Here is a 27,812-nt window from a genome sequence, read left to right as displayed (position 1 = left end):
CGAGGCAAAATTACCGGAAGTTCCTCCTCGCGGACCGCAATGCATTGTGGATAACGAGGCATATTCGCCGCCATTTCTACCGTGGCAAAAACCTCCGCAGGTATTCCTTTTGCGCATTGCATTGTTGGTACCGTGGCAAAAATTCTCCCTTTTACCGACGAGGAAATCCGAGCATTAAACGAGAATTTTCTTTTCTTTTCCTAACTCCTCCTCCTTCTCCTCCTCCTCCTCCTCCTCCTTTTCCCCAAGGCATTGTGGGTACCGTGGCAAAATCGCCGCCATCTTTACCGAGGCAAAAACCCGGACCCGCCTTTTATGCGCAATGCATTCTGGGTACCGAAGCACACATTCTCCCTCTTCCAAAGCGGAAATCCGAGCATTAAAAAAAAAACCTCTATTTTTTTTCTACCTACTCCTCCTCCTCCTCCTTCTTCTTCTCTTTAAAGCATTTTGCCGATATTTTTAACGAGGCGAAACTTTCGGAAGCTCCCCTCACGCGCCGCAATGCACTATGGGTACCGAGGCAAAATCGCCGCCATCTTTACCGAGGCAAAACTCTCAAGGGCCTCCATTTTAGCAATGCATTGTGGGTACCGAGGCACAAATTCTTCCTCTTACCGAGGCGGAAATCAGAGCATTAAACAACAATTTTCTCTTCTTCTTCCTCCTCGTCCTCCTTCTTCTCCTCCTCCTCTTTCTCTTTAATGCATTATGCCGCCATTTTTACCGAGGCAAAGCATACCGGAAGTTTAGACCTTCGCGGTGCTATGTGGGTACCGAGGCAAAACTCTCCCCTTACCGAGGCGGAAGTTGATTCATGTAACCGGAAGTGCCCGCGGTGCATTGTGGGCCAGCGATGGCGGCGATGAGGGCCGTGTATTTGCTTCGCTCCGCCGCTCCCCGGGGCCGGTGCCGGGGCCGAACCTACGTTGGGTTCACGGTGGATCCGCGGCGGCGGCTCCGGCAGCACAACGGGGGCAGGAAAAGAGGGGGAGCCCGAAAGACGAGCGGGAGAGGGCCCTGGTGGGGGAGCCCGGGGGGTTTTGAGGGGCTTAATGGGGATTAAAGGGGAATTTGGGGTGATTTAGAAGGGATTTTGGGGGGTTTAAAGAGGATTTAGGAGGGTGTAAGGGGGATGTGGGGGGTTTAAAAGAGATTTGGGGGGGATTTGGGGGGCTTTAAAGGGGATTTGGGGGTGGTTTGGAAGATTTAAAGGGGATTTGGGAGGGTTTAAGATGGATTTGGGGGTTTCAGGGGAATTTAAAGGGATTGAAGCGGAATTTTGGGGGTGTTTAAGGGGCATTTGGGGGGTTTAAGGGGATTTAGGGGGGATTTTGGGGGGGTTTAGGGGGTTCTAGGGGGGTTTGGAAGAGATTTGGGGGGCCTTAAGTGGTTTTGGGAGGGATTTGTGGGTGTTTAAAGGGATTAAAGAGGGATTTTCAGAAGTTAAGGGGGAATTTTAAGGAATTTTGGGGGGATTTTTGGGTTAAAGGAGGATTTGGGGGAGTTAAAATGGATTTTGGGGAGGATTTTGTAGGATTTAAGTGCGATTTGGGGGGATTCAAGGGATAATTGGGAGAGTTAAAGGGGGATTTGGAGAATTTTTAATTAACTTTAAATAATCCTACTGATTAAAATTAAAATTAATTTTCTTGGTTATTTTTTAAATTTTCAATGAATTTTCAGCCAATTTAACCCATTTTTCCCCAACTAAAGGGAAATGGAACTTTTCGTCCACGGCTTCCCCTCCGACGTCGCCGCCCTCAGGGTGAGCCACGCCCCCTTTTAAGCCCCGCCCACCTCATTAAAATGCATCAAATCCTTCCTCCTTTAGTTTAAGCTCCTCCCACATTCTAGACACACCTGTCTAAGCCCCGCCCACCTTACTTGGCCAAATTAAAACAATCTCATTAATTAAATTTAAGCCCCTCCCACCTTTAAAACACCACTCATTTAAGCCCCGCCCACTTTTCCCAAGCACGTATAAACTGCTCCATCTGGAACTTAAGCCCCTCCCACTTTCTAGTCCCCATCCATTTAAGCTCCACCCACCTCGTAATAATGCAAATTATTTAAATTTGCCTTTAATTTAAGCCCCTCCCACCTCTTAAACCCCACCCATTGAAGCCCCGCCCACTTCTTTCAACCTATTGAAATAAAATTTCTTTTGATTTAAGCCCCTCCTACTTTTAAAAGAGTAATTTAAGCCTCACCCACTTAAGCCACACCCCCTAAACCTCCTTTACACCCACTTCTATTTAAGCCCCGCCCACCAAATTAAACCCATCCCATTTTTAAGCCCCACCCACCTTATTAATTTAAACAAAACTCCTCCCCTTTTATTTAAATCAAACCCACTTAAGCCCCGCCCCTTTTTTCCAGTTCGAGTGGGCGTGGCAACACCCAAACTCCTCCCGATGCCTCTTGGCCCCGCCCACTCGCCGCCCACGGGAGCAGCCAATCAGCTTCGCCCTCCGCCTCTTGCCCCGCCTTCTTTTGGCCCCGCCCTGGTCCCGCCTCCCGCTGAGAATCCGTTGGCTCCGCCCACCTCGCCCCGCCCTAGAGTTGGCTCCGCCCCCTCACGTAGTGGAAGAGGAAGGGGCGGGGCTGCCACGCCTTAAAAGGAAAAAGGGGCGGAGTCAAGAAATGGAGTTGGAGAATTCGGGGTGTGGCTTGTGTGGGGAGGTAAGGGGGCGGGGCTTAAAGGGGTAGGGCTTTAAATGGTGTGGCTAAAAGGGGTGGGGCTTAAGATGAATTAATTTTGTGGGCAGGGCTAAAGATGAGTGGGGATTAAAAGGGGAGGAGTTTTGAGAGGTTTAATGAGGTGGGTGGAGCTTAAAGGGGTGTGGCTACATTAAGCAAATTAAAGAGGGCGGGGCACAAATGGATACTTAGAAGTGGGAGGGGCTTAAGGTGGGTGTGGCTTTTTGTGAGCAGTCTAAAGTGGGTGGAGCTTAAAAATGGGTGTGGCTTAACAATAAAAATAAAAGTGGGAGTAGCCTAAAGCTGGATATGGTAAAAGGGGGTGGAGCTTAAAAGGGCAGGGTTAAAAGGGGTGGGGTTTAAGGTATTTAAATTTTAGGCATGGCCTAAAAGGGGCGTGGCCTTCAGAGGTACAAAAATTAAAACTTGGGGAATTTTTAGGCATAAAAATGTAAAATTATGCAAATTTTTAATGTGGGCGTGGCCTGAGAGGTAGTGGGCAGGATTTGAATCATGAATTACTAGTTTTAGTTTTAAATCAATCTAATCTTTTTAAAAATGCTAATTTATGCAAAATTTTTGCCTTTTAAGCAGAAATTTCAGGGTTTTTTACATTTCCACGCTCTTTTTAGGACCAGGCCACGCCCCTTTTGCGCTGTCCCCGCCCATACTGCAAGATGGCCGCCCATCCCTTGTGCCTGGCCCGGCTCTTCCTGGCCCCTGAGCCGCTGCAGCTGCTGCCAGTAGGAGGCGCCTGTCCTAGGTAATAAAAAAGGGGGCGGGGCTTGGGTTTGGGGGCGGGGCTTGTTTTTAAAGCTTTTTACCTTATATGGAAACGTTTCAAAATGGCTGCTAAGGGGTAGAGCTTGGTTTTTAGAAGTTTTTACCTTATAAGGAATGGTTCAAAGATGGCTGCCAGGGGGCGGGGCTTGGTTTTTAGGGATTTTTACTTTATATAGGGGAAGCTTCCAAGATGGCTGCCAGGGGCAGGACTTGTTTCTAAAGGAGTTTTACCTTATAAGGAAATTATCTAAGATGGCTGCTAGGGGGCGGGGCTCTATTTCCAAGCTGTTTTTTCCTTATAAGGAATGGTTCCAAGATGGCTGCCAGGGGGTGGGGTTTGTTTCTAAGCTGTTTTTTCCTTATAAGGAAAAATTCCAAGATGGCTGCCAAGTGGTGGGATTTCATTCTAGGAGAGTTTTTCCTTATAAGGAAAGGATTCAAGATGGCTGCCAGGGGGCGGGGTTTATTTCTAATACCATTTTTCCTTAAAAGGAAATTATTCAAATGGTTGCCAGGGCCGGGCCTTGTTTTTAAAAGCTTTTTTCCTTAAAGGAAGAAATTCCAAGATGGCTGCCAGGGGGGCGGGGTTTGTTTCCAAGATGGCTGCCAGTGGGAGGAGTCTGTTGCTAGGGGGAGGAGCTTGTTTATATTTTTCCTTAAAAGGAAAGGCTCCAAAATGGCTGCCAGGGGGAGGAGCCTGTTGTTAGGGGGCGGGGCTTGTTGCTAAGGGCTCCTTACACCATAAGTCTGTGAGTGGTTGCTAAGGGGCGGGGCTTGTTTTCAAATCTCCTTTTCCTTATAAGGAAAGGCTTCAAAATGGCGAAAAGGGGGCGGAGCTTGTTGGTAGGAAGTAAAAGGGGTGGAGCCTGTTGCTAGGGGAGCATTTTCCTTATAAGGTAATGTTAAAGTGGTTATTAAGGGGCGGGGCTTGTTGAGACTGAAGGATTTTCCTTATAAGGTAATGTGATATGGGCGGGGCTTGTCCAAAGGGGGCGTGTCCTCACTCTGACCCCACCCCCAGGTGCCACACCCACCTCCTGTGGGGAGATCTGATTCGTCGCTGCCGTGGAGAGGCGGAGCCTGAAGAAGAGTGGGCGGAGCCTGATGACATCATCATTCCAAGCTCTGCCCCCACGTGAAGCCACGCCCACAATAGGTTTTTAACATTTTAAATGTATTTATTTGTAATTAGCTTATTTTTATAATAAAATTCGATTATTAATTTATTTTTTATTTAATAGGGTGTGGCTTTGTTAGGCCACACCCCTATGATGTCATTTCCTGTTGCCCTTCCCCCTTTTGGCCGCCGTTTTTGTAATCAAATTCCCATTTTTTACCCTTTTTTGCCTGTTTTTACATCAATTTCTTTTTTTGGGGGGTCCTTCAAACCCTCCCAAAAATTTAAAGATTTTTTCCCCAAATTTTGGGATATTTTCCCCCCATTTTCACCAGAAAAATCCAACATTTCCACCCCAAAATTCCCAATTATTGTCCTTTAAAAAAAAACAAAATTTCCCCAAAAATATTTTAAATTTGCCAAAAAGAAATTGCCTTTTTTCCACCCAAAAAATCCCAAATTTTCCCCATAAAAATTCCATTTTTTCCCCATAAAATACAAAATATCCCTTCCAAAAAACAATCATTTTCACCCATGAAAATCCCAAATTTTCCGCAGAAAAATCCCAACTTTTTCTCTATGAAAACCCCATTTTCCTTCTAAAATACCTAATTTACCCCAAAAAATTCCAATTTCCCCCCCAAAAATTCTCATTTTTTACTCATAAAAATCCCGAAAAAACCCCGGTTTTTTCCCGATTAAAATCCTAATTTTTACCCAAAAAAAATCTCAAATTTTTCCTCAAAAATTTCCATTTTTCCCCCCAAAAAACCCCAATATTCCAGGATAAAATCTTTATTTTTTCCCCAAAAAAATCCCAAATTTCCCCCCATAAAAATCACAATTTCCCCACTAAAAATCCCATTTATTGCCCTAAAAAAAATCCCAATTTCTCCCCACAAAACCCCCATTTTCCCTCATTAAAAAAATCAATTTTTTTTCAATTCTCCCCCATTTAATCCCATTTTTCCCCCCCAAAAATCCCATTTTCCCCTCCCCCCCTATTTCCAGGCCACTCTTTCTGAATTTTGGGTCGTTTTTCCCAAATTTTGGGGAGTTTTTCCCCAAATTTCACTTTTTTTTGGTCTCTTTGCAGGCCACCACGTAGCGCTGGGCCACGTTCAGGGGTGGGGAGTAACCGTCGGCATAGGAGGTGTCCTCGAAAAGCACCGAATAATCGTCCTGGGGCTGGGAAATTTGGGAAAAAATTCAAAATTTTTGGGAAAAAAGAAGAATTAGAAACAATCCAGGCCTACAAATTATCCCCTTATATGGTAACTGGGCCATAGCAACAAGCCACGCCCCTTAGCAACGCCCTCATAAGGAAATGGCGGCCTTACCAACCCCCCTTATATGGTAATGCTGTTCCTTAGCAACAAGCCACGCCCCTTAGCAACCCCTCATAAAGCAATACCTCAGCATTTCCCTTATATGGTAATGCCACCCTAGCAACAAGCCACACCCCTTAGCAACCCCTCATAGCAATGCCTCTCCTTAGTTACAAGCCACGCCCCTTAGCAACCCCTCAGAACGCATTACCTCAACAATTTCCTTATATGGCAACACCACCCTAGCAACAAGCCACGCCCCTTAGCAACCCCTCAGAAGGCATTACCTCAGCACTTTCCTTATATGGCAATACCACCCTAGCAACAAGCCACGCCCCTTAGAAACCCCTCAGAAGGCATTACCTCAGCACTTTCCTTATATGGCAATACCACCCTAGCAACAAGCCACGCCCCTTAGCAACCCCTCAGAAGGCTTTACCTCACCATTTTCCTTATATGGCAATGCCACCCTAGCAACAAGCCACGCCCCTTAGCAACCCCTCATAAAGCATTACCTCAGCATTTACCATATATGGTAACTACCCTAGCAACAAGCCCCGCCCCTTAGCAACCCAGCTCCTACAGGGCCCCCTTGAGGCCGCCTCCATTTTTAACCAAAAATCCTCATTTTTGAGGGGATTTTTGGGGCGATTTCGGCCGATTTTGGGTCAGACTCACGCGCTGAGGCGGGGCGTGGATGAGGGCAACATAGATGGCAATGCCTCTCCTAAACAACAAGCCACGCCCCCTAACAACCACCTAATATAGCAATGCCTTGCCTATGCAACAAGCCCCGCCCCTTAACCCCTCATAAAGCAATGCTGTGGCGGTTTCCTTATATGGAAACGGCACCCTAGCAACAAGCCACGCCCCTTAGCAACCCCTCAGAAGGCATTACCTCAACATTTTCCTTATATGGCAATACCACCCTAGCAACAAGCCACGCCCCTTAGCAACCCCTCAGAAGGCTATACCTCACCATTTTCCTTATATGGCAACACCACCCTAGCAACAAGCCACGCCCCTTAGCAATAACTCTCCTTAGCAACAAGCCACGCCCCTTAGCAACCCCTCAGAAGGCATTACCTCAGCACTTTCCTTATATGGCAATACCACCCTAGCAACAAGCCACGCCCCTTAGCAACCCCTCAGAAGGCTTTACCTCACCATTTTCCTTATATGGCAACACCACCCTAGCAACAAGCCCCGCCCCTTAGCAACCCCTCAGAAAGCATTACCTAAACATTTACCATATATGGTAACCCTTCCCTAGCAACAAGCCCCGCCCCTTAGCAGCCCAGCTCCCACAGGGCCCCCTTGAGGCCGCCTCCATTTTTAACCAAAAATCCTCATTTTTGAGGGGATTTTTGGGGCGATTTTGGCCGATTTTGGGTCAGACTCACGCGCTGGGGCAGGGCATGGATGAGGGCAACATAGATGGCAATGCCTCTCCTAAACAACAAGCCACGCCCCCTAACAACCACCTAATATTGCAATGCCTTGCTTAAGCAACAAACCCCACCATTAGCAACCCCTCATAAAGCAATACTTTGGCGGTTTCCTTATATGGAAACACCATCCTAGCAACAAGCCCCGCCCCTTAGCAACCCCTCAGAAGGCATTACCTCAACATTTTCCTTATATGGAAATGGCACCCTAGCAACAAGCCACGCCCCTTAGCAACCCCTCAGAAAGCATTACCTCAGCGTTTTCCTTATATGGCAATACCACCATAGCAACAAGCCACGCCCCTTAGCAACCCAGCTCCCACAGGGCCCCCTTGAGGCCGCCTCCATTTTTAACCAAAAATCCTCATTTTTGAGGGGATTTTTGGGGCGATTTCGGCCGATTTTGGGTCAGACTCACGCGCTGGGGCAGGGCGTGGATGAGGGCAACATAGATGGCAATGCCTCTCCTAAACAACAAGCCACGCCCCCTAACAACCACCTAATATGGCAATGCCTGGCCTAAGCAACAAGCCCCGCCCCTTAGCAACCCCTCATAAAGCAATGCTTTGGCAGTTTCCTTATATGGCAATCCCACCCTAGCAACAAGCCACGCCCCTTAGCAACCCCTCAGAAGGCTTTACCTCACCATTTTCCTTATATGGCAACACCACCCTAGCAACAAGCCACGCCCCTTAGAAACCCCTCATAAAGCATTACCTCAGCATTTACCATATATGGTAACTACCCTAGCAACAAGCCCCGCCCCTTAGCAACCCAGCTCCCACAGGGCCCCCTTGCGGCCGCCTCCATTTTTAACCAAAAATCCTCATTTTGGAGGGGATTTTTGGGGCGATTTTGGGTCAGACTCAGGCGCTGGGGCGGGGCGTGGATGAGGGCAACATAGATGGCAATGTCTCTCCTTAGCAACAAGCCACGCCCCCTAACAACTTAATTTGGCAATGCCTTGCTTAAGCAACAAGCCCTGCCCCTTAGCCCCTCATAAAGCAATGCTGTGGCGTTTTCCCTATATGGAAAAGCCACCCTAGCAACAAGCCACACCCCTTAGCAACCCCTCAGAAGGCATTACCTCAGCACTTTCCTTATATGGCAACACCACCCTAGCAACAAGCCACACCCCTTAACAATAACTCTCCCTAGGAACAAGCCACGGCCCTTAGCAACCCCTCAGACGGCATTACCACCCTAGCAACAAGCCACACCCCTTAGCAATTACTCTCCTTAGCAACAAGCCACGCCCCTTAGCAACCCCTCAGAAGGCATTACCTCAGCACTTTCCTTATATGGCAACACCACCCTAGCAACAAGCCCCGCCCATTAGCAACCGAGCTCCCACAGGGCCCCCTTGAGGTCGCCTCCATTTTTAACCAAAAATCCTCATTTTTGAGGGGATTTTTGGGGCGATTTCGGCCGATTTTGGGTCAGACTCACGCGCTGAGGCGGGGCGTGGATGAGGGCAACATAGATGGCAATGCCTCTCCTAAACAACAAGCCACGCCCCCTAACAACCACCTAATATGGCAATGCCTTGCCTAAGCAACAAGTCCCGCCCCTTAACCCCTCATAAAGCAATGCTGTGGTGGTTTCCTTATATGGAAACGGCACCCTAGCAACAAGCCCTGCCCCTTAGCAACCCCTCAGAAGGTATTACCTCAGCACTTTCCTTATATGGCAATACCACCCTAGCAACAAGCCACGCCCCTTAGCAACCCCTCAGAAGGCTTTACCTCACCATTTTCCTTATATGACAATACCACCCTAGCAACAAGCCACGCCCCTTAGCAACCCCTCATAACAATGCCTTTCCTTAGCAACAAGCCATGCCCCTTAGCAACCCCTCATAAAGCATTACCTCAACATTTTCCTTATATGGCAATACCACCATAGCAACAAGCCCCGCCCCTTAGCAACCCCTCAGAAGGCTTTACCTCACCATTTTCCTTATATGGCAATACCACCATAGCAACAAGCCCCGCCCCTTAGCAACCCAGCTTCCACAGGGCCCCCTTGCGGCCGCCTCCATTTTTAACCAAAAATCCTCATTTTTGAGGGGATTTTTGGGGCGATTTCGGCCGATTTTGGGTCAGACTCATGCGCTGAGGCGGGGCGTGGATGAGGACAACATAGATGGCAATGCCTCTCCTAAACAACAAGCCACGCCCCCTAACAACCACCTAATATGGCAATGCCTTGCCTAAGCAACAAGTCCCGCCCCTTAACCCCTCATAAAGCAATGCTGTGGTGGTTTCCTTATATGGAAACGGCACCCTAGCAACAAGCCCTGCCCCTTAGCAACCCCTCAGAAGGTATTACCTCAGCACTTTCCTTATATGGCAATACCACCCTAGCAACAAGCCACGCCCCTTAGCAACCCCTCAGAAGGCTTTACCTCACCATTTTCCTTATATGACAATACCACCCTAGCAACAAGCCACGCCCCTTAGCAACCCCTCATAACAATGCCTTTCCTTAGCAACAAGCCACGCCCCTTAGCAACCCCTCATAAAGCATTACCTCAACATTTTCCTTATATGGCAATACCACCATAGCAACAAGCCCCGCCCCTTAGCAACCCCTCAGAAGGCTTTACCTCACCATTTTCCTTATATGGCAATACCACCATAGCAACAAGCCCCGCCCCTTAGCAACCCAGCTTCCACAGGGCCCCCTTGCGGCCGCCTCCATTTTTAACCAAAAATCCTCATTTTTGAGGGGATTTTTGGGGCGATTTCGGCCGATTTTGGGTCAGACTCATGCGCTGAGGCGGGGCGTGGATGAGGACAACATAGATGGCAATGCCTCTCCTAAACAACAAGCCACGCCCCCTAACAACCACCTAATATGGCAATGCCTTGCCTAAGCAACAAGCCCCGCCCCTTAACCCCTCATAAAGCAATGCTGTGGCGGTTTCCTTATATGGAAACGTCACCCTGGCAACAAGCCACGCCCCTTAGCAACTCCACATAAAGCACTACCTCAGCATTTGCCTTATATGGGAATATCACCGTTAGCAACAAGCCACGCCCCTTAGAAACCCCTCATAAAGCATTACCTCAGCATTTCCCATATATGGTAACTCTACCATAGCAACAAACCACGCCCCTTAGCAACCCCTCATAATGCATTACCTCAACATTTACCATATATGGTAACTCTACATTAGCAACAAGTCCCTCCCCTTAGCAACCCCTCAGAAGGCATTACCTCACCATTTTCCTTATATGGCAATACCACCCTAGCAACAAGCCACGCCCCTTAGCAACCCCTCAGAAGGCATTACCTCAGCACTTTCCTTATATGGCAACACCACCCTAGCAACAAGCCCCGCCCCTTAGCAACCCAGCTCCCACAGGGCCCCCTTGAGGTCGCCTCCATTTTTAACCAAAAATCCTCATTTTTGAGGGGATTTTTGGGGCGATTTCGGCCGATTTTGGGTCAGACTCACGCGCTGGGGCGGGGCGTGGATCAGGGCCCGGTAGAAGCAGGTGGTTTGGGGGTACAGGGCCAGCACCAGCTGATCCTTGTGGAACAGAGCCTCAGGATCCGTCTCGGGGTTGGTTTTCCATTGGGGCAGGGGGATGATGCGGCGGCGGCTCAGGGTGTGGCGCCTTTTTGGGGAGAAAAAAGGGGATTTTGGGTAAAACGGGAAAAATTGGGGGGAAAATAGGGGAAAAATGGGATTTATATGGGGGAAAAGTTGAAGAGGAGATGGGGTTTTTATGGGGAAAAATTGGGATTTTTTTGGGGGAAATTTGGGATTTTTATGGGAGAAAATTCGGGATTTTAAGGGGGTTAAGAGGGATTTTTATGGGAGAAAATTTTGGGTTTTTTTTGAGAAAATTTGGGAGTTTAGGGGTAAATTGAGATTTTTATTGGGGAAAAAACTTGGGGAAAAATTGGGAATTTTTGGAAGAAAAAATGGGGAAAATGGGGAAAAATGGGAATTTTAGGAGGAAAAATGGGATTTTTTAGGGGAAATTTGGGGGGAAATTGGGATTTTTGTGGGAGAAAATTTGGGATTTTTGTGGGAAAAAAATTGGAATTTTAGGGGTATATTTAGATTTTTATTGGGGAAAATTGGGAGTTTTTAGAGGGAAAAAATGGGAATTTTAGGGGGAAAAAATGGGATTTTTTTAGGGGAAATTTGGGATTTTTATGGGAGAAAATTTGGGATTTTTATGGGAGAAAATTTGGGATTTTTTTGGGAGAAAATTTGGGATTTTGGAGGGAGGAAATTTTGATTTTTTGGAGAAAAAAATTGTAATTTTTATGGGGAAAAAATGGGGAAAATTTTGAGTTTTATTGGGAAAAATTTGGGGGTTTTTTTTGGGTTGTTTTGAGGGGATTTTGGGGCATTTAACCCAAATTTGGGGATTTTTTTCCTCACTCACTCTTTGCCTTCCTCATCGATGTCGTCGACTTCGTACCTGAGGGAAAAAACCAAAAATCCCAACTCAGAACCAAAAAACTGAGGCAAAAAAGGGGAATTTTCAGCCCAAAAATTGGAATTTTACCCCAAAAATTAAAGTTTTACCTCAAAAATTGGAATTTTACCTCAAAATTGGAATTTTACCCCAAAAATTGGAATCTTTCCTCAAAAATTGGAATTTTTACCCCAAAATTGGCATTTTACCACAAAAATTGGAATTTTACCCCAAAAATTAAAGTTTTACCTCAAAAATTGGAATTTTTACCTCAGAAATTGGCATTTTACCACAAAAATTGGAATCTTTCCTCAAAAATTGGAATCTTTACCTCAAAAATTGGAATTTTTACCCCAAAATTGGCATTTTACCACAAAAATTGGAATTTTACCCCAAAAATTAAAGTTTTACCTCAAAAATTGGAATTTTTACCTCAGAAATTGGCATTTTACCACAAAAATTGGAATTTTTGCCTCAAAAATTTGAATTTTCAGCCCAAAAATGGGAACTTTACCTCAAAAATTTGAATTTTACCTCAGAAATTGGAATTTTCAGCCCAAAAATTGGAATTTTACCTCAAAAATTGGAGTTTTACCTCAAAAATTGGAATTTTTAGCCCAAAAATTGGAATTTTACCTCAAAATGGGAATTTTACCCCACAAATTGGAATTTTCAGCCCAAAAATTGGAACTTTATGCCCAAAATTGGAATTTTCAGCCCAAAATTGGAATTTTTACCTCAAAAATTGGAATTTTCAGCCCAAAATTGGAATTTTACCTCAAAAATTGGAATTTTACTTCAAAAATTGGAATTTTACCCCAAAAATTGGATTTTTCAGCCAAAATTGGAATTTTCCCCCAAAAATTGGAATTTTTACCTCAGAAATTGGCATTTTACCCCAAAAATTGGAAGTTTTACCTCAAAATTTGGAATTTTACCCCAAAAATTGGAATTTTCAGCCCAAAAATGAGAATTTTACCTGAAAAATTGGAATTTTACCTCAAAAATTGGAATTTTTACCTCAAAAATTGGAATTTTCAGACAAAATTGGAAGTTTACCCCAAAAATTAGAATTTTACCTCAAAAATGGGAATTTCCCCAAAAATTGGAATTTTACCTCAAAACTTGGAATTTTCAGCCCAAAAATTGGAATTTTACCTCAAATTTTGAGCCCAAAAATTCAATTTTTTTGGGCTAAAAAAAAGGAATTTTGAATGCAAAAAAATGTGAATTTTAAGCCCAAAGAAGTGAATTTTGAAGAGAACCAAGTCAATTTTGAGGCAAAAAAAAGCAAATTTTGATGCCAAAAATGGGCATTTTTACCAATAAAGTGAATTTTCACACCAAAAAAGGAAATTTTGGCCTGAAAAAGTTAATTTTTAGCCCAAAAAAGTTAATTTTGGCCAAAAAATTCAATTTGGAGGCAAATAAAGCAAATTTTGACCAAAAAAATTGAATTTTTAACCAAATAAAGAGAATTTCGCCCAGAAAAAATTTGAATTTAGGCTGAAAATTTGAATTTTCGGAACACAAAAAACTCAATTTTAACATCAAAAATCCGCATTTTTTGGCCAAATCCCCCAGATTTCGAGGTCCAGGACTGGAATTTTGGGCTGAAAAAGGGGATTTTGGGTTGAAAACGGGAATTTTGGGTTGAAAAAAGGGGATTTTGGGCTGAAAAAGCCAATTTGGAGCCAAATAAAGACAATTTTGGCCAAAATAATTCGATTTTTAACCAAATAAAGAGAATTTCGCCCAGAAAATCTGACCTTTGGGCTGAAAATTTGGAATTTTTGGGATAAAAAAAGGGAATTTTGATGGCAAAAAATGTGAATTTTGAGCCCCAAAATGTGAATTTTTACCAATAAAAGTGACTTTTCAGCCCAAAAAAGCGAATTTTAGCCAAAAAAGTCAATTTTCGCCAGAAAAAGTCAATTTTGAGCCAAATAAAGCAAATTTTGACCAAAAAAAATTGAATTTTTAACCAAATAAAGAGAATTTCGCCCAGAAAAATTTGAATTTTGGGCTGAAAATTTGAATTTTCGGGGCGGAAAAAATGGAATTTTGATGTCAAAAATCCGCATTTTTTGGCCAAACCCCCCAGATTTCGAGGTCCAGGACTGGGATTTTGGGTCTCTCATGTGAATTTTGGCCAGAAAAAGTCAATTTTGAGCCAAATAAAGAGAAATTTGACCAAAAAAATTCACTTTTTAACCAAATAAAGCAAATTTTGGCCACAAAATTCAATTTTGAGCCAAATAAAGCAAATTTTGACCAAAAAAAAATCAATTTTTAACCAAATAAAGAGAATTTTGGCCAGAATAGTCAAATTTGAGCCAAATGAAGCAAATTTTGACCCAAAAAAATTCAATTTTTAACCAAATAAAGAGAATTTAGGCCAGAAAAGTGAATTTGGAGCCAAATAAAGCAAATTTTGACCAAAATAATTTGATTTTTTACCAAATAAAGAGAATTTTGGCCAGAAAATTCAATTTTGAGCCAAATAAAGCAAATTTTGACCTGAAAAAGCCAATTTTGAGCCATATAAAGAGAATTTTGGCCAAAATAATTTGATTTTTTACCAAATAAAGAGAATTTCGCCCAGGAAAATTTGAATTTTGGGCTGAAAATTTGAATTTTCGGAGCACAAAAAACTCAATTTTAACAGCAAAAATTCCCATTTTTCGGCCAAACCGCCCAGATTTCGAGGTCCAGGACTGGAATTTTGGGCTGCAAAAGGGGATTTTGGGTTGAAAAAGGGGGATTTTGGGTTTCTCACGTGAATTTTGGCCAGAAAAATCAATTTGGAGCCAAATAAAGAGAATTTTGGCCTGAAAAAGCCAATTTTGAGCCAAATAAAGCAAAATTTGAGCAATAAAATCAATTTTTAACCAAATAAGGAGAATTTGGACCAGAAAAACTCAATTTTGAGCCAAATAAAGCAAATTTTTGTCCGAAAAAGTCAACTTGGAGCCAAATAAAGCAAATTTTGACCAAAAAAAATTTGATTTTTAACCAAATAAAGAGAATTTTGGCCTGAAAAATTTGAATTTCGAGGTGGAAAAAATGGAATTTTGATGTCAAAAATTCCCATTTTTTGGCCAAACCCCCCAGATTTCGAGGTCCAGGACTGGAATTTTGGGCTGAAAAAAGGGGATTTTGGGTCCCTCACGTGGACTTTGGCCAAAAAAAGTCAATTTTGAGCCAAATAAAGCAAATTTTGACCATAAAAAGTCAATTTTTAACCAAATAAAGAGAATTTGGACCAGAAAATTCGATTTGGAGCCAAATAAAGCAAATTTTAAGGCCAAAAATGGGTATTTTTAGCAATAAAAATGCATTTTCAGCCCAAAAAAGGAAATTTTGGCCCGAAAAAGCCAATTTTGAGCCAAATAAAGCAAATTTTGACCAAAAAATTTCAATTTTTAACCAAATAAAGCAAATTTTGACCAAAAAAAAATTCGATTTTTAACCAAATAAAGAAAATTTCGGCCAGAAAAATTTAAATTTCGGGGCACAAAAAAATTCAATTTCGACATCAAAAATCCGCATTTTCAGGCAATATTGATCAGATTTCAAGGTCCAGGACTGGAATTTTGGGCTGAAAAGGGGGATTTTGGGCTGAAAAAGCCAATTTGGAGCCAAAACCTTGATTTTTGAGGGAAAAAAGCAAATTTTGAGGCCAAAAATGGGTATTTTTACCAATAAAAGTGAATTTTCAGCCCAAAAAAAGAGGATTTTGGCCAGAAAATTCAATTTTTAACCAAATAAAGCAAATTTTGACCAAAAAAATTCGATTTTTAACTAAATAAAGAGAATTTCGCCCAGAAAAATTTGAATTTAGGGTGAAAATTTGAATTTTCGGAGCACAAAAAACTCAATTTTAACATCAAAAATTCCCATTTTTCAGCCAAACCCCCCAGATTTCGAGGTCCAGGACTGGAATTTTGGGCTGAAAAAAGGGGATTTTGGGCTGAAAAAGCCCATTTTGAGCCAAATAAGGTGAATTTCACCCAGAAAAATTTCAACTTCGGGCTGAAAATTTGAATTTTCAGGCTGAAAGAAAAGGAATTTTGAATGTAAAAAATGTGCATTTTGAGCCCCAAAATGTGAATTTTTACCAATAAAAGTGAATTTTCAGCCTAAAACCAGAAATTTTGTCCAGAAAAAATCAATTTTTAACCAAATAAAGAGAATTTCACCCAGGAAAATTTGAATTTCGGGTGAAAATTTGAATTTTCGGAGCACAAAAAATTCAATTTTAACATCAAAAATTCTCATTTTTTGGCCAAACCCCCCAGATTCTGAGGTCCAGGACTGGAATTTTGGGCTGAAAAAAGGGGATTTTGGGTTGAAAAAGCCAATTTGGAGCCAAATAAATCCAATTTTAACCAAAAAAATTCGATTTTTAACTAAATAAGGTGAATTTCGCCCAGAAAAATTTGACCTTTGGGCTGAAATTTGGATTTTTTCGGGGCGGAAAAAAGGGAATTTTGATGATGAAAAATGTGAATTTTGAGCCCCAAAAATGTGAATTTTTAGCAATAAAAGTGAGTTTTCAGCCCAAAAAAGTGAATTTTGGCCTGAAAATCAAATTTGAGCCAAATGAAGCAAATTTTGACCCAAAGAAATCGATTTTTAACGATTTCAAGGGAATTTTGGCCTGAAAAACTCAATTTTTAACCAAATAAAGCAAATTTTAACCAAAAAAATTTGATTTTTACCGAAATAAGGTGAATTTTGGCCTGAAAATTTTGAATTTCAGGCTAAAAATTTGAATTTTCGGGGCACAAAAAATTCAATTTTAACATCAAAAATCCGCATTTTTCGGCGATTTTGGGTTGAAAAAAGGGGGATTTTGGGCTGAAAAAAGGGGATTTTGGGTTAAAAAAAGGAGATTTTGGGTTTTTCACTCACTTGTTGGCAGCGTGGCTGTAGCTGACGACCTCGGCCAGGATCCACTGCTCGTCCCCCTCCAGCGCCTTCACCCTGGCGGCCACTTTGTCCCCAGGCTTGGCCACGTAATCCCCGGCGGCCGGGACCGCCCCGCACAGGGGAGGGGGCCTGGGAGGAGAAAAGGCAGCAGGGATTTGGTAAATGCCAAAATTCCCAGGGTTTTAGCCCAAAATTCAGCCCAAAAATTGTGGGAATCGGGTGGGAAATGCGGGGGGGGATGGGGGAGAGGTTTTGGCAAAGTTGTATTAAATTGCTCATAAAAATTCCTAAAAATTCAATTTTTTTTCTCCTGAAAATGCCCCAAAACTCCCTCAAATTCCCCATAAGATTCTCAAGATTTTCCCAAAAATTTCCCATAAAAAGTCCCCAAAATTTCCCCAAAATTCCCTATAAAAATTCCAGAAAATTCTCCCAAAATCCCAATTCTTTTTTTGTCCTAAAAATACCCCAAAATTCCCCATAAAAATTCCCTCACATTCCCCAAAAAATTCCAGAAAGTTGCCCCAAAATCGCAATTTTTTTCTCCTGAAAATTCCCCAAAATTGCATCAAATTCCCCATAAAAATTACTAAAAATTCAATTTTTTTTCTCCTGGAAATTTCCCATAATTCCCTCAAATTCCCCATAAAAATTCCCAAAAATTCAATTTTTTTTTCTCCTGAAAATACCCCAAAATTCCCCATAAAAATTCCTAAAAATTCAATTTTTTTCTCCTGAAAATTCCCCATAATTCCCTCAAATTTCTGAAAAAATTCAAATTTTTTATTCTCCTGAAAATTCCCCATAATTCCCTCAAATTTCCCAGAAAATTCAAATTTTTTATTCTCCTGAAAATACCCCAAAATTCCCTACAAAAATTCCAGAAAATTGCCCCAAAATCGCAGGTTTTTTCTCCTGGAAATTCCCCAAAATTGCCTCTAATTCCCCATAAAATGTCCCCCCAAAATTGCCTCAAATTCCCCATAAAAATTCCTAAAAATTCAATTTTTTTTCTCCTGAAGGTTCCCCAAATTCCCCCAAAATTCCCCATAAAAAAATCCTAAAAATTCCCCAAAAATCCCAATTTTTTCTCCTGAAAATTCCCCAAAATTGCCTCAAATTCCCCATAAACACCCTAAAAATTCCCCAAAAATTCCCTTAAAATTTCTCAAAATTTTCCCATAAAAAGTCCCAAAAATTCCGCAAAAATCCCGATTTTTTTTCTCCTGAAAATTCCCCAAAATTCCAATTTTTTTCTCCTGAAAATACCCAAAATTCCCCCAAAATTTCCCATAAAAATTCCCTCAAATTCCCCCAAAATTCCAATTTTTTTTTCTCCTGAAAATTCCCCATAATTCCCTCAAATTCCCCAAAAATTCAAATTTTTTTTCTCCTGAAAATTCCCCAAAATTCCCAAAGAAATTCCAGAAAATTGCCCCAAAATCGCAGTTTTTTTCTCCTGAAAATTCCCCAAAATTGTCTCAAATTCCCCATAAAAATTCCCAAAAAATTCAATTTTTTTTTCTCCTGGAAATTCCCCAAAATTGCATCAATTTCCCCATAAAAATTCCAAAAATTCAATTTTTTTTCTCCTGAAAGTACCCCTAAACGGCATCAAATTCCTGAAAAATTTTGATTTTTTTTGTCCTGAAAGTTCCCCAAAATTCCCTCAAATTCCCCACAAATATTCCCAAAAATTCCACAAAAATCCCATTTTTTTTCTCCTCAAATTTCCCCAAAATTGCCTCAAATTCCCCATAAAAATCCTAAAAATTCCCCAAAAATTCCCTTAAACTTTCTCAAAATTTTCCCATAAAAAGTCCCAAAAATTCCGCAAAAATCCCGATTTTTTTTCTCCTGAAAATACCCCAAAATTCCCTCAAATTCCCCATAAAAATCCTAAAAATTCCACAAAAATCCCATTTTTTTTCTCCTGAAAATTCCCCAAAATTGCCTCAAATTCCCCATAAAATTTCTCAAAATTTTCCCATAAAAAGTCCCCAAAAATTCCCCATAAAAAAATCCTAGAAATTCCCCAAAAATCCCATTTTTTTTCTCCTGAAAATTCCCAAAATTCCCCCAAAATTTCTCATAAAAATTCCCTCAAATTCTACAAAAATCCCATTTTTTCTCCCCAAAATTGCCTCAAATTCCCCATAAAAATTCCCCAAAATTCCCCAAATTTTCCAACATATTTCCAAAAACTCCTGAAATGTTCCCAAAAATTTCCCCATAAAAATTCCCAAAAATCCCCAACATTTCCCCTACAATTTCCCCTAAAAATTCCCCTCAAAAATTCCCAAAATTCTCAAAATTTTCCCAAAAATCCCCATTTTTCCCCCCAAATCCCACTTTACCCTCCCAAATCCCTCATTATTCCCCAAATTTCCCTTTTTTTTCCCAATTTTTCCCCATTTTTCCTCACTTTTCTCCAGGCTTCCCGACCCACAGCACCACCATCCTCAGCACCCTCAAATCCCCTTTTATCCCCCCAAATCTCCATTTTTTTAGCAAATTTCTCCCACTTTTCCCCCCAAATCCCTCTTTACCCTCCCAAATCCCTCATTATTCCCCAAAATTCCCTTTTTTTTCCCAATTTTTCCCCAAATTTTCCCAATTTTTCCCCATTTTTCCTCATTTTTCCTCACATTTCCCAACCCACAGCCCCACCATCCTTAGCACCCTCAAATCCCCTTTTATCCCCCCAAATCTCCATTTTTTTAGCAAAATTCTCCCTTTTTTCCCCCAAATTCCCACTTTACCCTCCCAAATCCCTCATTATCCCCCAAAATTCCCTTTTTTCCCCAATTTTTCCCCATTTTTCCTCATTTTTCCTCACATTTCCCGACCCACAGCACCACCATCCTCAGCACCCTCAAATCCCCTTTTATTCCCCCCAAATCTCCATTTTTTAAGCAAATTTCTCCCTTTTTTCTCCCAAATTCCCACTTTACCTTCCCAAATCCCTCATTATCCCCCAAATTTCCCTTTTTTTTCCCAATTTTTCCCCATTTTTCCTCACTTTTTCCCCACATTTCCCAACCCACAGCACCACCATCCTCAGCACCCTCCAATCCCCTTTTATCCCCCCCAAATCTCCATTTTTTAGCAAAATTCTCCCCTTTTTCCCCCAAATTCCCTCTTTACCCTCCCAAATCCCTCATTATCCCCCAAATTTCCCTTTTTTTTCCTAATTTTTCCCCATTTTTCCTCCCTTTTCTCCACATTTCCCGACCCACAGCACCACCATCCTCAGCACCCTCCAATCCCCTTTTATCCCCTCCAAATCTCCATTTTTTAACAAAATTCTCCCTTTTTTCCCCCAAATTCCCACTTTTCCTCCCAAATTCCCACTTTATCTTCCCAAATCCCTCATTATCCCCCAAATTTCCCTTTTTTTTCCCAATTTTTCCCCACTTTTCTCCAGGCTTCCCGACCCACAGCACCACCCTCCTCAGCACCCTCAAATCCCCTTTTATCCCCCCAAATCTCCATTTTTTTAGCAAAATTCTCCCTTTTTTCCCCCAAATTCCCACTTTACCTTCCCAAATCCCTCATTATCCCCCAAAATTCCCTTTTTTTTCCTTATTTTTCCCCATTTTTCCTCACTTTTCTCCGGGTTTCCCGATCCACAGCGGCAGCGTCATGGCCGACTGCTGCAGCAGCGTCATCAGCACCCCCCTCCTCATCGTCTTCCTGGGCGGCTCCGCCTCGCTGTAAATCCCGGCGATTTTTGCCGCTGGAATTATAAAAATTTTTTAAAAACCCAAATTCCTTAAAATTTGAGGGATTTGGGTGGAATTTTAAGGGATTTGAAAGGGTTTGAGGCGTTTCCCGCCTTTTTTCCGGCCGTGAGGGGAGCGGCACCGCGGCGCCCCCTGGCGGCCGTACCAATGCGGCGCTCCTCGAGCAGGGATTTGATCTCGGCGATTTTATCCAGAGCTCTCCGGAGAACGCTGAAAAATGAGGGGAAAAAAAGTAAAACTTTGGAATAAAAGTGGAGTTCGGAAGGTGGGAAGGGAAAAGGGAGGGATTTTGGGGGAAAAAATGGGGTTTTTGGGGAAAAAGGGAGGAGGAGGGTGGGGGGAAATGGGGGGTTTAGGGAAAATTGGGAGGGAATTGTGAGGGAAAATCTGAGGGGAAAAGGAAAATTAGAGGGGAAAGAGCAGAAATGTGAGGGGAAAAAGGGGAAATCTGAAGGGAAAAGTGGGAATTTAAAGGAATAAAGTGGGAATTTGAAGGGGAAATTGGGAATCCAAGGGGAAAAGCAGAAATCTGAGGGGAAAAGTAGAAATTAGAAGGGAAACAGAAGAAATCTGAGGAGTAAAAGTGGAAATCTGAGGGCAAAAAGTCAGAATCTGAGGGGGGAAAATGGGAATTTGTAGGAAAAGTGGGAATCTGAGGGGAAAAGTGGGAATTTGATGGGAAAAGTGGGAATCTGAGGGATAAAAGGGGAAATTAGCAGGGAAACAACAGAAATCTGAGGGGAAAAAGGGGAAATCTGAGGGAGAAAAGTGGGAATTTAAAGGAATAAAGTGGGAATTTGAAGGGAAAAGTGGAAATCTGAGGGACAAATGTGGGAATTTGAAGGAATAAAATGGGAATTTGAAGGGAAAAGTGGAAATCTGAGGGGAAAAAGCAGAAATCTGAGGGAAAAGTGGGAATCTTAAAGGAAAAAGAGGAAATCTGAGAAGAAAATATGAAAATCTGAAGGAGAAAAGTGGGAATTTGAAGGGAAAAGTGGGAATCTGAGAGGGAAAACCAGAAATCTGAGGGGAAAAAGTGGAATTTAGCAGGGAAAGAGCAGAAATCTGAGGGACAAATGTGGAAATTTGAAGGAATAAAGTGGGAATTTGAAGGGAAAAGTGTGAATCTGAGGGGGAAAAGCGGGAATCTTAAAGGAAAAAGAGGAAATTTGAGAAGAAAATATGAAAATCTGAGGGAGAAAAGTGGGAATTTGAAGGGAAAAAGCAGAAATAGGAAGTGAAAAATATCTGTGAGCAAAAGGTGAGAAATGTGAGGGAAAAAAGTGGGAATCTGAGGGGGAAAAGTAGAAATTTGAAGGGAAAATCACAAATCTGAGGGGGATAAGCAGAAATCTGAGAGGAAAAAAGAGGAAATTTGAGGGGAAAAAAGAGGAAATCTGAGGGGAAAAATGGGAATTTTGAGGAAAAAAATTTGGAATTTGAAGGGGTAAAGTGGAAATCTGAAGGGATAAAGTAGAAATTGGAGGTTTTTTGGGTTTAAAAATGGGAATTCTGGACTCACTTGCACTCGGCCTCAGCATCTGCCTTGGCTGTGGTGTAGAGCCCTCGGAGCTTGGTGCGGTAATAGGGGGAAACTGAAGAGGATTTTGGGGGTCAAAATGCCCCAAAAAAACCCCAAATCCCCCCCAAAATTCCCTCTAAATCCCAGAATTTGTTACTTTTGTTCTCTGTCTGCATCCGCTCGTGAGTTTTCTGGATGTTCACCAGGTTGTGCTCGCTGCGGGAGCGTTCCTCCTGAGGGGAAAAATGGGGAAAAAAATGGAGAAAATTGGGGAAAAAGAGGGAAAATTGAGGAAAAAAGGGTGAAAATTGGGGAAAAAGGGGGAAAATTGGGGAAAAAGGGGGAAAATTGGGGAAAAAATGGAAAAAATAGGGAAAAAATAGGGAAAAAATAGGGAAAAATCAGGGGAAAAAGGAGAGGAAAAGGGGTGAAAATGAGGAAAAAAGGAGGGAAAAGAGGATGTTTGGGTTAATAAAGGGGGATTTATGAGGGAAAGATTGGGAAATTTGGGGGTTGGAGTTAATAAATTTAGATTTATGAGGGGAAAAATAGGGATTTTGAGGGGTAAGAATTAATAAGGAAAAGGTTTTGAGGGAAAAGTGATGGATTTTGGGGGTTGGAGTTAATAAAGGGGATTTGTGAGGGAAAAACGGGGGAGTTTGGAGATTGGGGTTTATAAATGGAGATTTTTGAGGGAAAATGTGGGGTTTTTAGGGGTTGAAGTTAACAAGGAGAAATTTTGAGGGAAAAAACTGAGAAAAATTGGGGATTTTACATAAAATAGAGGATTGGGGGTGGGAATGTGGAATTTGAGTCAATTAAGAAGGATTTGGGATAGAAGCAGGTGATTTGGGGGCAAAAATGTTTCAATTTTGAGAGTAAAATTTGTGAATTTGGTATAAAATGGGCCATTTTGCAATAGCAATGGGCAGTTTTATGGTAAAATAGGTGATTTTAGGTCTAGATATGCTCGATTTTTGGGCAAAATGAATGCTTTAGGGCTAAAAATTGGTGGTTTTGCGAGGTTTGTGAGGGGAAACTGGAGATTTTGAGGGGAAACGGGGGATTTGTGAGGGGAAACTGGAGATTTTGAGGGGAAACGGGGGATTTGTGAGGGGAAACTGGAGATTTTGAGGGGAAACGGGGGATTTATGAGGGGAAACTGGAGATTTTGAGGGGAAACGGGGATTTGTGAGGGGAAAATGCAAATTTGCGAGGGGAAAATGTAAATCTGTGAGGGGAAAATGCAAATTTGTGAGGAGACATGAGGGAGAAACAGGAGGTCCGTGAGGGGAAAGAGGTGATTTTGGGTGAAATGGGTGATTTTTGGGATCTGTGAGGGAAAAGAGGCGATTTTGGGGTGAAATGGGTGATTTTGGAGGTCCGCGAGGGGAAACGGGAGGGAAATAACGGGACCGGTGAGGAGAAATCGGAGAAAACTGCAGCAAACGGGGATCGGGGATGGAAAACGGGGGATGCTAAGGAAGAAAGAGAAATCCTTCAAGAAAATTGGAAGATCCTAAAAGAAATTCCGGTACCTGCGTCTGTTTAATGAGCTGGTGCAGCTCTCCCAGCAGCTCCGCGATGCGGGAATCGGCCGAGACCAGCGCCATGACGGGAGAATGGAACGGGGATGGAGGGGCAAAATGGCGGCGGCTCCTGAGGGAGATGCGGGAGGGAGGGGGGGCGGGACAAAATGGCGGCACCGCCTCAGAGCGGGCACAAACCACGCCCACATAACACCATATATGGTTAAAGACACGCCTATTTTTCCTTATATGGCATAAAACCTCCTATATAGTCTTATTTACACTGCGCTTAAATCACGCCCACAATATTCCTTATATGGATACGCTCGTGACAAAGCCACGCCCCCTCATCGCCTACTATGGATTTTCCTCCCTTAAAGCCACGCCCACAAATTTCCAAATATGGATTTGCTTATCACGTGCTCGCGGTGTCACATGACCGGCTCCCAACATGGCGGACGAGGAACCGCTGCTGCCGCCGGGTGAGAGGCAAAAACGGGGAACAAAAGTGGGGATAAAAACGGGAATTCGGGAAAAAAACCTGGAATTAAAAGCGGGATAAGGAGCCGGGAATGGACTCGGAAGGGGAACAGGGAGCGGGGAAGGAGGCCGTAAAACGGGCCGGGGACACAAAACCGCCCCCAAAATCTGCCAAATTTCCCCAAAATCCCTTCCAAACTTCTCCTCTCCCCCTCAGACGAAGACTCCGCCCTCCCCCGCCTCCCCCTCCCCCTGCGACCTCCTCCTGGCGAATCGGAGCCGCTTTTTGGTGAGTGCCCCGCCCACATTTTAGACCACGCCCCCAAGCCCCTACCGACTTCAACCCCCCAAAATTTCCCGCCAAAACCTCACCTTTTCACTCCTCCCCTCCCCCCAAAACCACGCCCCTTCCAGGCGTACCACACCCATGTGTGACCACGCCCACTCGCGTGGCCACGCCCCTCTAAGCCCCGCCCTCCACAGGATTTTGGGCCTCTGTAACAACCTCCCCTATGTGGTGATGCTCAGCGCCGCCCGCGACCTGCTGGAGCCACGCCCCGTGAGTAGCCACGCCCACTTTTGGACCACACCCTGTTTTGTAGTAGCCACGCCCCTTTTGGAAATGCCACGCCCCCCTTTCTGATTGGATGTTGGGGGATTTTTCCCGGGTTTTTTTAGGGGGAAGAGCGGCGGAATCGGAGCCGGCACGACTGCGATCCTGTGGGGACTGGGGTGGGTGGGGCTTAAAGGGGGCGGGGCTTAACTGGGCGGGGCCAAAAAGGGTGGGAATTAACTGGGAAAGGGTTAAAAGGGGTGGGGCTTAAATGGGAGTGGCTTAAATGGGTGGGGCTTGAATGGGAGTGGCCTTGATGGGGGGGCTTAAGTGGGCGGAGATTATTGGGGTGGAGTTTAAATGGGAGAGGTTAAAATGGGCGGGGCTTAAAGGTTGGGATAAAGGGGTGGGGCTTAAATGGGAGGAGCTAAATTGGGCAGGGTTTAAGTGGGTGGGTTTAAATTTTTGGAGGTTTAAGGGGGTGGGGCTTAAGTGGGTGGGGCTTAAATTTTGGAGTTTAAGGGGCGGGGCTTAAAGGGGTGGGGTTAAAAATTTTGGTGGTTTGAGGGGGTGGAGCTTAAAGGGGTGGGGTTTAAATGGGTGGGGCTTAAAGGGGAGGGGCTTAAAGGGGCGTGGCTCCTCAGGCCGTCCTATTGGCCGATGTCGTCCCCGCCCTGGTGGTGAAGCTGCTGCTGCCTCTGGTGGGGCCTTACCTGCCTGACAGGTGAGAAAGGGGCGGGGCTTAAAGGGGGCGGGGCTTAAGGGACGGGGCTTAAGGAAGCGGGGATAAAGGGGAGGGGCCTAAGGGGGCGGAGCTTAAAGGGAATTGGGGAAAATTGGAAAATTTGAGGGGAAAATTGAAGGGGTAAAAGGGAAAATTTTTGAGAAAAAGGAAAATTTTGGGGCGAAAATAGGAAATTTATTTTTAATTAAGGGATTTTTGGGGAAAAAGGGAATTTTTTTGGTGAAAATATTGGAATTTTTTGGGGAAAAAAGGGAATTTTTTTGGTGAAAATATTGGAATTTTTGGGGGAAAGAAGGGAATTTTTTTGGTGAAAATATTGGAATTTTTTGGGGAAAAAAGGGAATTTTTTTGGTGACAATATTGAATTTTGGGGAAAAAGAAGAGAATTTTTTTGAGAAAATATTGAATTTTTGGGGGAAAAAGGGAATTTTTTGGTGAAAATATTGAATTTTTGGGAAAAAAAAAGGAATTTTTTGGTGAAAATATTGGAATTTTGGGGGGGAAAAAGGGAAATTTTTTTTGTGAGAATTTTTGGGGGAAAAAAAGGGAATTTTTTTTGAGAAAAATATTGGATTTTTTTGTGGAAAAAAGGGATTTTTTTGGTGAAAATATTGGAATTTTTGGGGGAAAAAAGGGAATTTTTTTGCGAAAATATTGGAATTTTTGGGGGGAAAAAAGGGAATTTTTTTGAGAAAATATTGGAATTTTTGGGGGAAAAAAAGGGAATTTTTTTGGTGAAAATATTGGAATTTTTGGGGAAAAAAGGGAATTTTTTTGGCGAAAATATTGATTTTTTGTGGAAAAAAGGGAATTTTTTTTGAGAATATTTAAATTTTTGGGAAAAAAAAAGGGATTTTTTGGTGAAAATTTTGGAATTTTTTGGGGAAAAAAAAGGGAATTTTTTTTGAGAAAATATTGGAATTTTTGGGGGAAAAAAAGGGAAATTTTTTTGTGAAAATATTGGAATTTTGGGGGAAAAAAAAGGGAATTTTTTTCCGATTTTGGGGAAGAAACTGAATTTATTTTTAGGAATGGAATTTTGGGTTGAAAAAGGGCAATTTTGGTGTTTTTGCCCGCAGTTGCGCGTGGTGGGCGTGGCCTGTGCCTGTGGGGCAGCGTCAGCGCCGTGGCCGCCGCCAAAGGGACCCTGAGCGGCCTCGGGGGTGAGAGGGGACTCGGGTCAATCAGGGTCATGCGGGGTCACTCGGGGTCACTCGGGGTCACTTGGGGTCACTTGGGGTCAATTGGGGTCACTCAGAGTCGTTTTGGGGCATTTTTTTTCAGATTTTTTGGGGATTTTTTGGGGTGTTTTTTGAGATTTTTGGGGGTTTTTTGAGATTTTTCCGGATTTTTTGGAGATTTTTTGGGGATTTTTGGAGATTTTTAGGGATTTTTTTGAGATTTTATTGAGGTTTTTTGAGATTTTTTTTAGGGGTTTTTTTGAGATTTTTTTGAGGTTTTATGAGATTTTTTGAGATTTTTTTTGAGATTTTTTGAAATGTTTTTGAGAATTTTTGAGATTTTTTGGAGATTTTTATGAGGTTTTTTTAGGATTTTTTTTAGATTTTTTTGAGGTTTTTTGAGATTTTTGGGGATTTTTTGGAGATTTTTATTGAGATTTTTTGGAGCTTTTTTGAGAATTTTTTGAGAAATTTTTGAGATTTTTTTGGGGATTTTTTTGAGATTTTTTGAGCATTTTTGGAGATATTTTGGGATTTTTTTTGTGATTTTTGAGATTTTTTTTTTCTGGCATTTTTTTGGATTTTTGGAGATTTTTTGGTAATTTTGGGGTTGGGGTCACTCAGGTGTCACTTGTGGTCACTTGGGTCAATTGGGGTCACTCAGAGTCGTTTTGGGGCATTTTGGGAATTTTTTAGGATTTTTTAAGGATTTTTTGGGGAATTTTTGGGGATTTTTTGAGATTTTATTGAGGTTTTTTGAGATTTTTTGAGGATTTTTATGAGATTTTTTGAGGTTTTTTGGGGATTTTTTGAGATTTTTTGGGGATTTTTAAGGATTTTTTTGGGGAATTTTTGGGGATTTTTTGAGATTTTATTGAGTTTTTTTTTGAGATTTTTTTGAGGGTTTTTTTTAGGATTTTTTTGAGGTTTTTTGAGATTTTTTTGGAGGTTTTTATGGGATTTTTTGAGGATTTTTTTGAGATTTTTTTGAGATTTTTTTGAGGTTTTTATGAGATTTTTTGGGGATTTTTTGTAGATTTTTTGAGGGTTTTTTTGGGGTTTTTTGGAGATTTTTTGAGATTTTTATGAGATTTTTTGGGATTTTTTTGAGATTTTTTTGAGATTTTTTTGGGATTTTTTTGGATTTTTATGAGATTTTTTGGAGATTTTTTGGAGATTTTTTGCAGTTTTTTTGGAGATTTTTATGAGATTTTTATGAGATTTTTGAGTGGTTTTTTTGGCTTTTTTTTATTTTTGGAGATTTTTTGGTAATTTTGGGGTTGGGGTCAACTCAGGGGTC

At 42.3% G+C, this 27,812-nt stretch overlaps 3 protein-coding genes across 4 annotated transcripts; 2 read left to right on the top strand and 1 right to left on the bottom strand.

Moving 5' to 3' along the window:
• The first annotated feature begins 426 nt into the window (after positions 1–426).
• SLX1B (structure-specific endonuclease subunit SLX1B) lies at positions 427–4,712 on the top strand. 2 transcript variants are annotated; one of them, XM_077193269.1, is made up of 5 exons: positions 806–1,023; positions 1,717–1,768; positions 2,383–2,685; positions 3,336–3,466; positions 4,508–4,712. In XM_077193269.1, the coding sequence occupies exons 1-5, from the start codon at positions 857–859 to the stop codon at positions 4,623–4,625; spliced, it is 771 nt and encodes a 256-aa protein (XP_077049384.1). In that variant the 5' UTR covers positions 806–856; the 3' UTR covers positions 4,626–4,712. The 2 variants fall into 2 exon arrangements, with proteins under 2 accessions (XP_077049385.1, XP_077049384.1); XM_077193270.1 differs by lacking the exon at positions 2,383–2,685 and having other exon boundaries at positions 427–1,023.
• SGF29 (SAGA complex associated factor 29) lies at positions 4,644–23,697 on the bottom strand. Its single transcript, XM_077193268.1, has 9 exons — positions 23,563–23,697; positions 22,182–22,257; positions 22,025–22,097; positions 20,648–20,712; positions 20,366–20,495; positions 16,739–16,885; positions 11,789–11,824; positions 10,843–11,005; positions 4,644–5,791 (listed from the first exon to the last, which is right to left on the bottom strand). Exons 1-9 carry the CDS (start codon positions 23,635–23,637, stop codon positions 5,675–5,677), a joined length of 882 nt encoding a protein of 293 aa, XP_077049383.1. The 5' UTR covers positions 23,638–23,697; the 3' UTR covers positions 4,644–5,674.
• A 277-nt stretch (positions 23,698–23,974) lies between these two features.
• CLN3 (CLN3 lysosomal/endosomal transmembrane protein, battenin) lies at positions 23,975–26,497 on the top strand. The gene is made up of 6 exons (XM_077170931.1): positions 23,975–24,035; positions 24,251–24,322; positions 24,517–24,592; positions 24,712–24,765; positions 25,231–25,312; positions 26,412–26,497. Exons 1-6 carry the CDS (start codon positions 23,989–23,991, stop codon positions 26,480–26,482), a joined length of 402 nt encoding a protein of 133 aa, XP_077027046.1. The 5' UTR covers positions 23,975–23,988; the 3' UTR covers positions 26,483–26,497.
• The last annotated feature ends 1,315 nt before the right edge of the window (positions 26,498–27,812 follow it).

The sequence above is a fragment of the Agelaius phoeniceus genome, chromosome 37 (assembly GCF_051311805.1).
Source record: "Agelaius phoeniceus isolate bAgePho1 chromosome 37, bAgePho1.hap1, whole genome shotgun sequence".
NCBI lineage: Eukaryota > Metazoa > Chordata > Aves > Passeriformes > Icteridae > Agelaius > Agelaius phoeniceus.
The sequence above is the reverse complement of the archived record's forward strand: the minus strand, read 5'-3'. Positions and strand labels throughout refer to the sequence as shown.